Below are 17,500 nucleotides of genomic sequence, written 5' to 3'. Positions count from 1 at the left end.
TATCCTACCTTTGTACTAGCAGGTGGGCAGTAGTCGAAACAGAGCACAGGGAGTACATCACTTTGGATGTTTTTGGATAGCAGGTGTACACACTAGCTCCCCCAAAACCGTTAGTGACTCAGTGTACTGGTAATTACTTGGTTTCTCATCATGATAGCTGAGTAATAATCTTCTCATCCATCTGTATTTCACAACATTGATATGGTAAACAACTGACTGTAAAGATAAACAACGTGCTCCACTCCACCTTATATAAACTTAGATCAGGTGCTGAATACTTGTCGAATTGTGGTGATATTGATTGCTGTTGCCTCATATGCACGCTGAGGAAAGGCTCTTACCCGCGGCAATAAAAATATGTTAATTTAAGTTTATTCTCCGGAGTGCTGTCCTATTTTTGTTCTTTAAACCCCTGACTGTAGCGTATGTGGCTTGTTGATGGAAAGGAGTCCATGTTCCAAGGCTAAGCATTATAATTCAATCATTGTCATAATAAGAAAAGTATTCGTGTTAATATACAGCAGTACAGAATTTTACATAAATGTATTATTCAAAGAACACGGTTTTCCGTAGTGGAGGATTTGACAACCACTTAACCATACGCATCATCAATAATGATATTAAATGTCCTTTAGACTCGGTGTGTATGACATTGCCTGCTTCTGTGTCCCAAACAGCACCCTATTCCCTATGGGCCCTGGCCAAAAATAGTGCACTACATAGGGAACAGGGTGACATTTGGAACGTATACAATTATATTTTAACGAGGTAATAGTTCCAGGTCATTTACCCTGTGTGAGTCTCAAATGCCACCCTATTCCCTAGAGAGTGCACTACCACTGTATGGGCCCTAGTCAAAAGTAGTGCACTATAGGGAATAGGGTGCCATTTGGGATGCAACCCCTGCCTGCATAAGGGTCTGTTAACAAAAGCTATAGCTGATTCAATGCACCACCTCCCAGTCTCAGCTCAATATAGCTTTCAGTCAATACACAGTACACAAGATAGCACTGTCCCTCCAAGCTTCTGATGATTGCTGTGTCACTCTACCTCGAAGACACATTTTATTTTTTACACTTACAAAAGCCTAACCTTGTCATCAATAATAATAGGACTGTTCAAAAGGGGGAAAACATTTACCTCAGTTCAGTCAATAGATATTACAGTAAAGATACTTCAGTGCCTCAATTTGCTTCTGATTCTGCTGTGTCACTATGGCTGCCTTGAAGGCACGCTTTGACACCTCTAGAATAGCCTACATAACTTTGTCATAAATCATGATAGGAGAGTTCAAACGGGGTAACTGACTGCCTCAGGCCTACAGTATGACCACAAGGCATAACATAGCCTTTTCATTATTCTGTTTGTTTTAAACCTCCGCGCCTGTGACTGACATCATTTTGAATGAAAGACTATAATAGAGCGCAGTTGCCCACCCATTGTTTCAAAAGCATAACAATAACATGACAAAAATAGTGTCTTAAAGAGGCATATCACCTTTATAAAGGGTCATGATAGTCCTTTCCTCTTTGAGAAAAATATCTATAGGCCTTTCTACATTTGTGGAGGAACATTTGCATTAACACTTTGTTAGCATTGTCGCTAGCTCATTGTATGGGCTTAAAGAGCTGCGACATGGACCTAATATCCCTGTTGTGGACTATCCTATTGCTGTTAAAGTGTGCTAGCGGTAGCAATTTGCTAGCTTCCGTCGTGGTTAGCTCAGTCAGTATATTTTGGTTTAACAGCCTGGGCTCCAGATGTGTTGTAGTCAGACTCACTGATGTGTTTCCTAACTAGAACTCCCCTGGAAGGCTACGCTCTCTCTCAGACAGCTCCAGGCCCTGTCATCTTAAATAGACAGACAGACAGACCTACAGGCCAGAGTTGTCATGTCTTGTCGCCATGCTAGCTACTGTAGCTAGACAGACAAACAGACAGAGAAATAGCTAGATAGACAGATAGAGACAGACATCCTCTTAGATGATGTAGCTACCAGATTTGGGTTCAAATACTATTTGAAATAATTTAAAATACTTCATCTGTGCTTGATTGAATAGTCCCAATACTTTAAACCCTGTCCATCTGGAACTCCAGGCAGGCAAACAATCAAAGTATTTTACTGATTTTAAATAGTATTTGAACCCAGGTCTGACTGTAGCTATCTAGCAGGGCCAGACTTTTCTCTGTCTGTCTGTCTGTCTGTCGGCATCCTCGTTTTATAGTGTAAAGGGGACAACATGTGTTCATCCCAAATGGCATCCTATTCTCTACATAGTGCACTACTTTTGACCAAATCCTATGGGTCGTGGTCAAAAGTAGTGCACTGTACAGGGAATAGGTTGCCATTTGGGACACGGTCCATGTCTTCCTTCCTTTTTATCAGTGGATGTGAAAGAACACCCTGCTGTGAGCAGCGTAGGCCCTCAAAGGACTAGACAATGTTTCTCACTAAATTGGTCTAGATGGGAAGGTTGGAGCACTCAGATTTTCACTGACATATTTTCTTATCTTTCTTCTCCCTCCCGCCTGGCCTCCCTTTTCCTTCACTCAGTTTCCCTCCCTCCCGACTTAGTTTTTCTACCCCTTTCCCTGACTTAGTTTTTCTACCCCTTTCTCTGACTCAGTTTTTCTACCCCCCTTCCTCCCTCCCTTTCCCTGACTCAGTTTCTTGACTCCAGACAGCAGGAAATGTTGCAGTCCCCCTTTAAGAAATCCAGAGGAAGTGTCAGAGAAAGTCAATAGACAATAGTGATTGACTGACACACAAACTCCATATTGTGGCTTGACTGTGACCTCTGATTTCACTGCTTCACATCAGACAGCGGTAAACATTAAGAAACCCGGAGTGTCATGGAAAGGTCACCTGACAGGAAATGGCCTCGGGTCGATCAATATTCTAACGATCAGAAAGGTCTGCATGTTGTCCTGTCTGCCCTGTGACTCAGCATGCAGAAGACGACACTAACGTTAACGTTACATCAGCACACACTCATGCTTACTGTATAGACATGTACTCACACAAACATACAGAGGCACACACACACACATACAAACACACTGTCCACCATGATGATATACCCGTATAGATGGGTTGGAAATTACTGCACATAGTCTTTAGAACAGTCTACTATGATATACTGGACTAGCAGTCCCTTTAGTAATAATAATTATCATTATAAAAATGATAATAATCATCAATATAATAATTATTATAATAATTTGGTGGGTGCTTATCCTATGTTTTTTCATATCCCAACCTCCCTGAGACACGCAGTATGGGCAGACATCCAGTCTCTGTTTCATCTTCTTTTAATTGCGGTTACATAAGATGTAGAACTACTGAAACTACAGATCACCATGCTGCCCGTACAGTATATATGGACATCCATTAAGTCACACACACACACACACACACACACACACACACACACACACACACACACACACACACACACACACACACACACACACACACACACACACACACACACACACACACACACACTGTTTGTCTTGACGTAATGGTAGCTGTCCTCTGTGTGTTGTCTCTGTGGACATGGCCTTGGTATAGGAACTATAGTCATATAGTCATGTTGAGCAGTTATTTAGAAAGCAATTAACCAGACCATAAAACATAGTGAACTTAAACACAAGCTGGTTTGTCGTCCAAGGATTGTGTGGGTGGGTGGGTCGGTGTGTGTGTGTTTGCATCAGAAGTGTCAATGTCAGTATCTTCCTATGATTGGGGAGTAAATAAAATATTGTCTGCTCTGCAATTGACAGAAATGAAATGATGTGAGAAGAGGAGAAGTGGTGCACTCTCACCTTTCTCTTTTACTCCGTCTCTTGTTCTCTCTACTTTATTCACTGTTCCCCACACAAAGAGCACAATACGCTCAGTTGGTATCCTGTGTGTGTGTGTGTGTGTGTGTGTGTGTGTGTGTGTGTGTGTGTGTGTGTGTGTGTGTGTGTGTGTGTGTGTGTGTGTGTGTGTGTGTGTGTGTGTGTGTGTGTGTGCGCACTCGTATGTGAGACTAATGGCAGTGTGCCAGTGAGGGGCCTGCACGGGGGATAATCGCTCTTCACACGAGTCATTACCACTGATTTGACCTTTGACCTGGTGACAGCCGCCAGATTGGGTACAGTAGGAAACAACGACAGGATTGGTTGCTCTACTATCTGGAGAAACATGCAGCTCTCCTCTAACTAGCTATCATTCCCTCTACATGTCATCCTCCCCTTACTCTCTTTATGGTTCTTTCCTCCCCTTTTATACCTCTTCCTTACTTTTTTTCTTGTTCTGTCAGTCTGTTGTTCTGTCAGTTCTGTTTCTCGCAATGTTTTTTAAATGTAATTTGTCAACGTATTGTGATTTGGAATATACGAGGGAAATACATTGGATTTGAAAAAAGTCATCAACTACGTTGTTTTGTGGGTAAAATCTCACTCAACTGTTTCCCTCAAAATTTCAAACACAGGAATATGTCATCATTGTAACCAATTTTCAACACAGACAAACTATGTTAAATTTGTACACTACATGACCAAAAGCATGTGGACACCTGCTCATCAAACATCTCATTCCAAAATCATGGGCATTAATATGGAGTTGGTCCCCCTTTGCTGCTATAACAGCCTCCACTACTCTGGGAAGGCTTTCCACTAGATGTTGGAACATTGCTGCGGGGACTTGCTTCCATTCAGTCAAAAGACCATTAATGAGGTCAGGCGATTAGGCCCAGCTCGTAGTCGGCCTTTCAATTCATCATAAAGGTGTTTGATGGGTTGAGATCAGGGCTCTGTACAGGCCAGTCAAGTTCTTCCACACCAATCTCAACAAACCATTTATGTATGGACCTTGCTTTGTGCACGGGGGCATTGTCTTGCTGAAACAGGAAAGGGCCTTCCCCAAACTGTTGCCACAAAGTTGGAAGCACAGAATTGTCTAGAATGTCATTGTATGCTGTAGCGTTAAAAAACAGCCCCAGACCATTATTCCTCCTTCACCAAACTTTATAGTTGGCACTATGCATTTGGGCAGGTAGCGTTCTCCTGGCATCTGCCAAACCCAGATTTGACTGCCAGATGGTGAAGCGTGATTCATCACTCCAGAGAACACGTTTCCACTGTTCCAGAGTCCAATGACGGTGAGCTTTACACCACTCCAGGCGACGCTTGGCATTGTGCATGGTGATCTTAGGCTTGTGTGTGGCTGCTCGGCCATGGAAACCCATTTCATGAAGATCCCGACGAACAGTTATTGTGCTGACGTTGCTTCCAGAGGCAGTTTGGAACTTGCTAGTGGACAGACGATTTTTACGCACCACACGTTTCAGCACTTGGCGGTCCCATTCGGTGAGCTTGTGTGGCCTATCAATTCGCGGCTGAGCCGTTGTCGCTCCTAGACGTTTCTACTTCACAATAACAGCACTTACAGTTGACCGGGGCAGCTCTAGCAGGGCAGAAATCTGACAAACTGACTTGTTGGAAAGGTGGAATCCAATGACGGTGCCACGTTGAAAGTCACTGAGCTCTTCAGTAAGGCCATTCTACTGCCAATGTTTGTCTATGGAGTTTGCATGGCTGTGTACTTGATTTTATACACTTGTCAGCAACAGGTATGGCTGAAATAGCCAAATCCACTCATTTCAAGAGGTGTCCACATACTTTTGTATATATAGTGTACCTTTGAAACAACGTCAGATCTTCAAGGTAATATCCACTATAAGAATGCAATAGGCTGGACAGCATCTCTTACTGGAGAATTGATTGATCTGCAGCTATCCCTTTGGTCTCACATCCAGGGTTTTAACCAAGCCCAGCTTATTTTTTATATTTGTCACTGACTACGACCAATCTGCTATCGTGAGAATTATTGTTGTGAAATTTCTACAAGATTGGTGGGTCCCCCTCGGGACGGTTGAGCTAATGCGATTAGCATGAGGTTGTAAGTAACAAGAACATTTCCCAGGATGTAGACATATCTGATATTGGCAGAAAGCTTCAATTATTGTTAATCTAACTGCACCGTACGATTTACAGTAGCTATTACAGTGAAAGAATGCCATGCTATTGTTTGAGGAGAGTGCACAGTTATGAACTTGAAAAGTTATTAATAAACCAATTTGGCACATTTGGGCAGTCTTGATACAACATTTTGAACAGAAATACAATGGTTCATTGGATCAGTCTAAAACTTTGCACATACACTGCTGCCATCTAGTAGCCTAAATCTAAATTGTGCCTGGGCTGGAATAATACCTTATGGCCTTTCTCTTGCATTTCAAAGATGATGGTACAAAAAAATACATTGCATTATCTTTTACCAGAACTAATGTGTTATATTCTCCAACATTAATTTTACATTTCCACAAACTTCAAAGTGTTTCCTTTCAAATGGTATTAGGAATATGCATATCCTTGCTTCAGGTCCTGAGCTAAAGGCAGTTAGATTTGGGTATGTCATTTTAGGCGAAAATTGGAAAAAGGGTCCGATCCTTAATCGGTTTTAAAAGATTCACTTGCTATCGAAGTCATTCCAAAGGGTAGGTTCAACAGAGCAAATTAAATGTAACCATACTTACCATACATATCAATCATATAGCATCAATGATGCTATTTAGGCCTATATAACATTTGGGAAGTCATCAACAGCTATTCTATAAATTCAGCCCAGGATTCAACTAAAAATAGGCAATACATAAAGGCCCCGGGTTTCAAGCTCTGGTTAATTTCAAATAGAATCTACAAGTTAATCATAAATATGTTGGATTCACATCTCCATCTCAACCAAAAAAAGTTAAAGAACAGGATTAAATCAAATCAAACTGTATTTAAAGTGCATTTAAAATTTGATTTGATTTTTTCCTATTCTTTAACATACATTTTGGGTTGAAATGGAGACGTGACACCAACAGATAAATTCTTCATTTGTAGACAAACTGGAACTAAAGCCAGACTCAGTGGCACAGATGGAGCTAACCAAGCAGAAGATCTCCTTCAACACTTGATATTTGTTTGTGTTGACAATCAAACACAATTCAATATCACTTTTGCAGTACGGTAAATAGCCTATTACCTTGTCGACAAGTTAACAAATTATATGTTGGATTCACGTCTCCATCTCAACCAAAAATAAAAGCTAAAGAACAAGATTAAGCCAGTGGCTCAGATGGAACTATCCAAGCAGCAGATACTTCTCCTTTAAATGTTGATATTTGGTTGCGTTGTCAACCAAACAGAATTCTATATTACTTTTGTAAGACAGTAAATAGCCTGATGTAAGGCGTTACTGCATTGATCACTTGCACCATGTACTTTAATGCAATCTCAACTAACTGCAATCCAGGTCATTTGGTTGTGCTATTAGATCAAGCACAGTGATAACACATAAAAAAAAGAATATAAAAAAATAATATTAAGTTGTTGTATAGATAAACAAAATATCTGACATTGTATTCCCATTTGAACTTCAGTGTGCTTTTAAATGGTTGAAAGCGCAGTGATAACATATTTAGGTGACAACTAAACCAAAACATCCGACATTGATTTTCCATTAGAATTTGGTTGGGCTTTTAGATGGTTGAAAGCATAGTGATGACACATTGGGCATTCAACAAACGTTTGGCTGTCATTTTGAGTGGGCGAAAATAGGTTGGAATCTTATTGATACGTATCTACCAAATATTACCCAATTCTCCACATTGAAATGATGTGGTATGCCCAGTGGGTTACCTTCTCTTTCACAGAATAGACAATAGGTTTCACTCTCATCCTCTTTCAAAGGCAGGTTTAAAAGAGAGAGGCTGTGAGAGCATCACAGTGCGTTCCAGGCTAAGACAGATGGAACTAAGCCGTGATATTTTAGCTACATGTTCCATTGACTTTCCATTACATTTACATTTTTACATTTTAGTCATTTAGCAGACGCTCTTATCCAGAGCGACTTAAATCTTAAAATAGCTAGGTGGCACAACCACATATCTCAGTTTTATAGGTAAGGGGGGGGACCTGGTCTTGACTGCTATCTGGGTCCAGTGTTGCTGCAGCGTGGCAAGGGAGTGGTTCACCTCCTCAGCCTCTCTGCGCCAGCTCAACACCTCAAAATGGCAGTGGAACAGCACCAAGGGAAAGTCCACCACCGTGCTGTACATGGGTTTCCTGGGATTCTTCTCCACATCCAGGACTTGATCCACTATCTCTAGAGCCTCCAGCTTCTGGCCAATCAGCAGCAGCACAGCCATCATGCACTGCACCTGGTGATAGAGAACGGCCAGTCCTTTGATCTCAAATATGATAGGTCTTATGGGTCTGTGGCAGTGGGCATGGTAGGGTGAGCTTGATGGACAGACTGGACCGTGGCAGACAGGTTGGTCCTCTGGAACTGCAGCACTCCTTGCACAGGTTGCGGAAGTCGTGGGTGCCCTCATAGCGTTTGGCAGCCGCTGCCATCAACACTACATCCAGAGCATGGGAAGTAGTACCGGTAGGTTCTGGACTGACAGTCGCAGCACGCACTGAATCTCTCCCGCAGCAGGTGACCAGTTGAGAATCCTGGTGTCCTGGGGCAGGACTCTGTTCAGCATCTTCACATAAGGGAGCTCCGCCGCGTCCACTTTGTTCTTGACTTCATCGTCGACATGGAGCGCAAGTCTATGGATATGACCTGGGAAAAGTCACTGACTCCTTTGTCAGTTCAGTCACAACAGTGATAGTTAGAACTCTGGCGATCCTGGATTAGTTGAGTCTTCAGAAGAGCCGGGCTTCCACAGTGTTGTCTGTGTTCTCCTGGACAGCAAGAGCAGTGCAACATGGCGCCGAGGATGGGTCGAGATATCAAACAGTCGGTCCCTCTTTTTCCTGCCACCAGCATCAGGCTTCTGTTAACCTTCCAAAGATACTCGTTGAAGAGGTAGTGTTTCAGATGGTTTTCTGAAGATGGGCAGGGATTCTGCTGTCCTAGCGTCAAGGGGAAGCTGGTTCCACCATTGCCAGGACAGAGAAGAGCTTTGACAGGGCTGAGCGGGAGCTGCACTCTCGTAGGGTTGGGAGGGCCAAGAGACCAGAGGTGGCAGAACAGAGTACTCGGGTTGGGGTGTAGGGTTTGAGCATAGCCTGAAGGTAGGGAGGGGCAGTTCCTCTTGCAGCTACGTAGGAAAGTACCATGGTCTTGTAGTGGATGTGATCTTCGACTGGAAGCCAGTGTGGAGTGTGCGGAGGAGCGGGGTGACATGGGAGAACTTTTGATTTAGTCATACACACACACACACACTGCCATTTGGCCTTTTTTCTCATCAGTTGTTATCACAGCTTTCTCCTCTGTTACTCTGACTGATCACCAGAACCCACAGACAGACAGAGACTGCATGGGCCATTGATTTTCTATAAATCACACAACCACGCACTGACTGGCAACTCTACTGTCAAATACTGTCGGAGTGACTGACTGCCTGCCACCGGAAGAGTTTGTAGCCTGGTGATGTGATGCAGTAGATTATCATGGATTATGAACTGCTGCCCCCACAGCAGATTTGCTGCTTCATCATCATGTTTTACCAAATGTGATTTTTATTACAGTGTGACCTCATGAGGTAAAGAGTCAGAAGACACAGCAAGGTCTTTGATGTCTAGAAATCACAGATCACACAAGACAGGCAACACTACTGTCAACTACTGACTGACTCATTGTTAACACTACTGTCAGCTACTGATTGACTGACTGACTGTCTGACTGATAACACTACTGTCAACTACTGACTGACTGATAACACTACTGTCAACTACTGACTGACTGACTGACTGACTGACTGACTGACTGTTAACACTACTGTCAACTACTGACTGACTGACTATCAAACTGACTGACTGTCTGACTGACTGATAACACTACTGTCAACTACTGACTGACTGACTATCAAACTGACTGATTGTGTCACGCCCTGGCCTTAGTTATCTTTGTTTTCTTCTTTATTTTAGTTAGGTCAGGGTGTGACATGGGGGATGTTTGTGTGTTTTTGTCTCGTCTAGGGTGTTTGTATTGTCTAGGGGGTGTTTGTAGAGTTCATGGGGTTGTGTTCATTGTAGGTGTTTATGTAAGTCTATGGTTGCCTAGATTGGTTCTCAATTAGAGACAGCTGTCTATCGTTGTCTCTGATTGGGAGCCATATTTAGGCAGCCATAGTCATTAGGTAGGTTGTGGGTAATTGTCTATGTCTTTACGTTAGTTGCTTGTGTCTGCACTTTCGTTTTATAGCTTCACGGTCGTTTTTTGTATAGTTTGTCAGTGTTCGTTTCGTGTTCGTCTTCAAATAAAAAGAAGATGTACTGTTATCACGCTGCGCCTTGGTCCTCCTCTCTTCATTGTTACGACGATCGTGACAGATTGACTGCCACCGGCTGACTGACTGAACTGGCTGACTGACTGCCTGCCTGCTACTGGCTGAGCCTGATGTCTGGATTAAATGGATTATGATACAGTAGATTAAAACGCTTTATATGACAGATTATGATGTTTTATGAAACTGCTCACACACCAGATTATTTGATGTTTCATCTGCATGTTTTAGTATAATGTGATTTCATAGAAGTTCAAGGGTCATGTGTCATAAAGTCAGAGTGCAAAGTATAAAGTAAATTCTAGACTTGGTGTTCCCTTAGATTGTAAACTGTCATGGTCAAAACATATAGATTCAATGGTTGTAAAGATGGGGAGAGGTCTGTCCGTAATAAAGAGATTCTCTGCTTTTTTGACACCACACTGCAAGTCCTGCAGGCTCTAGTTTTATCTTATCTTGATTGTTGTCCAGTCGTGGTCGAGTGCTGCAAAGAAAGACCTAGTTAAACTGCAGCTGGCCCAGAACAGAGCGGCACGTCTTGCTCTTCATTGTAATCAGAGGGCTAATATTAATACTATGCATGCCAGTCTCTCTTGGCAAAGAGTTGAGGAGAGACTGACTACATCACTTCTTCTTTTTATAAGAAACATTCATGTTTTGAAAATTCCAAATAGTTTGCATAGTCAATTTACACACAGCTCTGACACACACTTACCCCACCAGACATGCCACCAGACGTCTTTTCGCAGTCCCCAAATTCAAGAAACAAATTCAAGAAAGTGTACAACATTATATAGAGCCATTATTGCATAGAACTCATATTGCTTAAATGAACAGCAAACCTGGTTTTAAAAAAACAGATAAAGCAACACCTCACAGCACAACTCCCCCATTTGACCTAGATATTGTGTGTATGCATTGATATGTAGACTATGTGTGCTGTTTTTAAATGTATGTAGTTCTGTCCTTGAACTGTTCTGGTCTATTAATGTTCTGTATTATGTCACGTTCTGTGTGGACCCCAGGAAGAGTAGCTGCTATTTTCGTTACACCTAATGGGGATCCTAATAAAGAAAGGAATGATAATGACCTGTTATTGTAACTACAGTATTGTTACAGTAAGGAAGGGGTTGGACGTTGTTTGTGTATCAATGGGACTTGTAGAATTGAGAAACCAGCTCGAGATGTTTTCGCCGCTCACATGAGTAGTATATTGTGTGACTCTTTAGTGTTGCTATAGTAACCGTGTACACCCAGCCTCCCCCCTCTTACTGCTTCGTGGTCAGGTCATTACACAACGAAGCAAGGAAGAATGTATTCCTCATTTATTTACCTGGTTAAATAAATGAATGATTCAATTCAATTCTGAAAGATGTAGCTAACGCTGTCTAGAGATGTGTCTAGTCTGGAGACTGGTCATTAAGGATAAACCAAACTGAACGCAATCATGCTGAAAATGTTTGTCCACCTCAATCAACAAGGTGAACAGAAATGCCATATGATATGCTATCAAAACCTTTATGTTGTGTGATATAGTAAGGACACTGCTCTTGATTTATGGTGGTCTTGGGATGAAGCCAGCAGCATACACACACACATAAACATACACACACACACATACACACACCACACACACACACACACACACACACACACACACACACACACACACACACACACACACACACACACACACACACACACACACACACACACACACACACACACACTATCTAAACCAGATGGAGAGCGGCTGAGCCCACACTACATGACAATAACCGTGACTGAGAGATTTACCCTGTCACTCAGCAACACCAGAGAGGAGAGAGAAACACACACACACTTGTCTTCTTTTCCTTTCCATTTCTCTCTTTCACCCCTCCCTCTCTATATTCACCCCCCTCTTTCCCATGTTTCCTTCAATTTTTCATTTGTCAGCTCTATCGCAGATCTTTTTCCATCAGACTAAAGTCATGAGAAACGTTATGAAAGACACAGCATGTCATCCACTGAACATAGTTCCAGTTAGGTCTGTGGATGACTCATTCTCAGGCTAAACGTCTAATGTAGTGGAACTGAACTCTGAAGAAATAAAACGAGGTATCTCTCTTTCTCCTCCACTCATTATTCTCAACCCTGGTAGTCTCTGTCTCCTTCACTCATTATTCTCAACCCTGGTAGTCTCTCTTTCTCCTTCACTCATTATTCTCAACCCTGGTAGTCTCTCTTTCTCCTTCACTCATTATTCTCAACCCTGGTAGTCTCTCTGTCTCCTTCACTCATTATTCTCAACCCTGGTAGTCTCTCTTTCTCCTTCACTCATTATTCTCAACCCTGGTAGTCTCTCTTTCTCCTCCACTCATTATTCTCAACCCTGGTAGTCTCTCTTTCTCCTCCACTCATTATTCTCAACCCTGGTAGTCTCTCTTTCTCCTTCACTCATTATTCTCAACCCTGGTAGTCTCTCTGTCTCCTTCACTCATTATTCTCAACCCTGGTAGTCTCTCTTTCTCCTTCACTCATTATTCTCAACCCTGGTAGTCTCTCTTTCTCCTCCACTCATTATTCTCAACCCTGGTAGTCTCTCTTTCTCCTTCACTCATTATTCTCAACCCTGGTAGTCTCTCTTTCTCCTTCACTCATTATTCTCAACCCTGGTAGTCTCTCTTTCTCCTCCACTCATTATTCTCAACCCTGGTAGTCTCTCTTTCTCCTTCACTCATTATTCTCAACCCTGGTAGTTTCTCTTTCTCCTTCACTCATTATTCTCAACCCTGGTAGTCTCTCTTTCTCCTTCACTCATTATTCTCAACCCTGGTAGTTTCTCTTTCTCCTTCACTCATTATTCTCAACCCTGGTAGTCTCTCTTTCTCCTCCACTCATTATTCTCAACCCTGGTAGTCTCTCTTTCTCCTTCACTCATTATTCTCAACCCTGGTAGTCTCTCTTTCTCCTCCACTCATTATTCTCAACCCTGGTAGTTTCTCTTTCTCCTTCACTCATTATTCTCAACCCTGGTAGTCTCTCTTTCTCCTTCACTCATTATTCTCAACCCTGGTAGTCTCTCTTTCTCCTCCACTCATTATTCTCAACCCTGGTAGTCTCTCTTTCTCCTTCACTCATTATTCTCAACCCTGGTAGTCTCTCTTTCTCCTCCACTCATTATTCTCAACCCTGGTAGTCTCTCTGTCTCCTTCACTCATTATTCTCAACCCTGGTAGTCTCTCTTTCTCCTTCACTCATTATTCTCAACCCTGGTAGTCTCTCTTTCTCCTCCACTCATTATTCTCAACCCTGGTAGTCTCTCTGTCTCCTCCACTCATTATTCTCAACCCTGGTAGTCTCTCTTTCTCCTTCACTCATTATTCTCAACCCTGGTAGTCTCCTTCTCCTTCACTCATTATTCTCAACCCTGCTAGTCTCTCTGTCTCCTCCACTCATTATTCTCAACCCTGGTAGTCTCTCTTTCTCCTTCACTCATTATTCTCAACCCTGGTAGTCTCCTTCTCCTTCACTCATTATTCTCAACCCTGGTAGTCTCTCTTTCTCCTTCACTCATTATTCTCAACCCTGGTAGTCTCTCTTTCTCCTTCACTCATTATTCTCAACCCTGGTAGTTTCTCTGTCTCCTTTCTCTCTCACTTGTTCTCACACACTCGATTTCTTTGTCACACATACTCCCCCTCTCTCCCCCCCTCCTCTCCTCCCCATCCCGCCCCTTCTCTCTATATGTGGGTTAGAGAGTTCATTTAATCAAGCCACAGGAGAGGACAGTGACGTTCAGCGTTACTTAGAATCCCACTTAGAAGGACCAGTCTGAGCCCATAAAGTCCCAGACAGTCCTCTCCACTGGGCCCTCCTTCATAAAGGAACTAGATTCATCATTAAGATGATGACACATTTAAAGGTCATGCTTACATTGGCCAATTTAAGTACTGTGTATTCTACACTGTATTATTTATTGTGTGATAAATTGTGAAGGTTAATATACTATTAACCAACCAAATTTAAATAAACATGTAAGATTAAAAAAATATCAAATAGAAAGATAACGGAGAGTAAGGACTGGGATGACTCTCTCTCTCTCTCTCAGTATTTTTTGTCTGGTTCTCCTCCAGTCCTCAGAGAGTTGTAGTGTAATGGTGTTAAGCCACTTCCAAAACCAAGCCTAATGCATTTCCCTTAAATATTTCACCACCCCTTCTCTCCAAATGTGTGTGTGAGTTCCTTGACAAGCCTCTCCTGGTGCCTGAGTGACACAGAGAGAGATCACTAGGTGGTTTTTGGCTGTTTCCTTGTGTTAGCTGTTCTGACGAGGAACAAACACATGAGAATTAGAAAAAGAAGAAGGGATGTGGCGGTGGAGGGATGGAGGGAGGAAGGGGGAGGGAGTGCTTTATTTGAAACACATCAATGCATTATGGAAATTGTCCTGCTGTTTCAGACATGTACGTATACCGCTCGTGCACGTGCGTGCGTGTCGTGTACTTACCTGCTCATGCTTGTGTGTGTAATTTACATCCCAGCTGTATAGAGCAGCATGCTATGTGATGCAATGTGGAACGAGCCTAGCCCAGGTCTTTGTCATGCTGTGTTAGCGCTGTGCAGCTCCCTACCGCTTCTCATCTGGCTGACAGCTACCCTTCAAAACCAGCACACTGGAGAGATCTGGCAGAGCAACCAAAACAGACTTGACACGCACACACACACACACACAGAGGAGAAAAGTGACATCATTTTTACTGAGGGTCATTTTTCGAGGCTACAGTATGCCATATTCCTGTTACTATTGTGCTATGCTGACAGTGTTGTAAGTCGTTATTCGGGAGTCATTATTAGTGGTGAATACAGTGTAGTGAGTCATCATTGGTCGACCATAGATTAAGGAAGGAGGAGAAGGAGGTCGAGGAGAAGGAGGAGAAAGGGAACAGTCTACTGTGGGTGATTTTTTAAGGCTATACCATATTTCTCTCCTATGCTGATAGTGGTGTATAACATGGATAATATATATTAGTGAGGGATTTCAGCCAACTACAACATAACACCGTTACGTACGGTTCCCTGACTACAGGAAGTATGGTTGTCATGGTAGAATCACACCTTTTAAAGCCCTCCTCCCGCATAACACCATCTGTGTCACACTCAGTGTGTGTGTGTGTCCATGTTTTTTTTTTCTTGCATCAGGAGGGTTAATCCTCATTTATATGATAATCTCAACACATCATTACCTGCCCCTCTCCTTCTCTCTCGCTCTCTCTCCATCTCTCCCTCGCTCCCATCATTATCTCGCATGAGAGGTGTCTCGTCGAAGTTGACAGTCAAGGAAATTGGAAGTCTTTGTTGCCGTGGCTCGTGGTGTGTGTTTGTGTGTGTATTTGTGTGTATTTGTGTGTGATCCACAAGGCTTTGTTGCTTTGGCTTTCTCCCCACGTGGTGGGCTGACTTCAATACACCATCTTCTCTGGCCCAATTTGTATGAGCATGCATACCAACATTTACACACAGAAGCGCACACACACACTTACAAACACACATGCGTTCAAGCTCAGAAGCACACAGCCACACAAACACGCACTCACACACACACACATGAAAGTACACACGATCACACCCGACTTTCTCATAGATATTACGTTAAGAGTGGTAGATGCTGTTAGATGGTAACGTTATCACCTTTTTGACTGTGTTTCAGATAATGATGGCCTGTGTGTTTGTGGCTGTGTGTGTTCTAGTTGCCGGACCAGTAACCGGAAGAGCCTCATTTTAACCAGTACATCACCCACTCTCCCTCGACCACACTCACCTCTCCCTGGACACATAGGTAAGGCAATTGGTTATAATTAAGCATTAAGAGGTGCCTTATTGCTATTATAAACTGGTTGCCAACATCATTAGAGCAGTAAAAATAAATGTTTTGTCATACCCATGGTATATGGCCTGATATACCACGGCTATCAGCTAATCAGCATTCAGGGCTCAAACCACCCAGTTTATAATAACAGTTAATACTGTTTTTACAGTGATGTATAATGGGCCAGTTTGGTTCTTTGTAGCTCATTTGGTAGAGCATGGTGCTTGTAACGCCAGGGTAGTGGGTACAATTCCCAGAACTGCCCATACTTAAAATGTATGCATGCATGACTGTAAGTTGCTCTGGATAAAAATGTCTGCTAAATATCTAAAATATTATAATGGCACTTCATGTTTGTTCCCTGTCTCTCCACAGGAAGTAGTCCATTGGACAGCCCAAGGAACTTCTCCCCCAGTGGCCCTGCCCACTTCTCATTTGCCTCCTCTAGAAGGTAAATAGCGTTTGGAATACTCAATACATCTGCTGTTTACATATAAAGAGATTATATCAAGTTATATAAAGGGATTAAAAACCAGGTAACGCTCTTGGCAGGTCCCTTTTTATGATCCTATAATCTAATGTAGCAGCAATATCTCTAAATCAGATAATCCTACAACAACCAAAAAGCCTTTGGCTACACTGCATAAACAAACACATTGTCATACCAATACCGCCATAGTAGCAATCAACTGGCCATTCTTTTTTTTAATTTATTTGTAGTGTTGTGGGCAGGCGGGATAGTAGAGAGGAAAGACAGAGATGCTGAAATAGCAGTAGGCTGGATGTGAACCCCTGCTGCAGCTGTATAAGTGCTCTAGAGGCAGTGGCTTAGACCCCTAGACCACCCTAGGCCTCAACTGACCACTTGTTTAAGCAGTGACAATATTCCAGTGGCACACACACAGTGAAAAGGAATTCAGTAAGGTTATTTACACCCTTATGCTGGACAGAGACACTTTCCCCTCTTTGCACTCCCCTGTCACACAGCATGACAAAGTGTTTGTGTGTGTGTGTTTATGTGCGCGCACAGACAGATGGGCCTCTGAGTGCCAGGATGTAGCCAAAACCAACATCCATCATGCCTCCAGCAGTGTCAGACAGATAGAAGGACCCACAGAGAGAGGGAGAGAGATATGTGTAGCAGGACCCCAGGGAAGCAAAGGCAATCCAGGAGGTGTGAAAGAAATGTGAAACATTAAGCTTTCTGACTTTTTGGACAGAAGGAACTACGTATCTATTGTATAAATCCCTTTCTGCTCTGGAACTTAGTATGACACAATTCTTCCTGCTCTCTTCCTAACCCCTCTCTCTC

The 17,500-nt window shown here is 42.8% G+C and overlaps 1 protein-coding gene and 1 pseudogene across 1 annotated transcript in view; one reads left to right on the top strand and one right to left on the bottom strand.

Annotated features, from left to right (window-relative positions):
- The window catches only part of LOC120032475, a 51,291-nt pseudogene extending 42,489 nt beyond the window's left edge, over window positions 1-8,802 (bottom strand).
- An 11-nt stretch (window positions 8,803-8,813) lies between these two features.
- Window positions 8,814-17,500, top strand: part of LOC120032474 (microtubule-associated serine/threonine-protein kinase 1-like) — a 51,839-nt gene continuing 43,152 nt past the window's right edge. The window contains exons 1-3 of the mRNA XM_038978581.1: window positions 8,814-8,914; window positions 16,070-16,158; window positions 16,564-16,639. Coding sequence (XP_038834509.1) covers window positions 8,814-8,914; window positions 16,070-16,158; window positions 16,564-16,639 — 266 coding nt within the window. The remainder of the gene's footprint in view (window positions 8,915-16,069; window positions 16,159-16,563; window positions 16,640-17,500) is intronic.

Source organism: Salvelinus namaycush, chromosome 39 (assembly GCF_016432855.1).
Source record: "Salvelinus namaycush isolate Seneca chromosome 39, SaNama_1.0, whole genome shotgun sequence".
NCBI lineage: Eukaryota > Metazoa > Chordata > Actinopteri > Salmoniformes > Salmonidae > Salvelinus > Salvelinus namaycush.
This window is presented reverse-complemented; position numbering and strand designations above follow the sequence as displayed.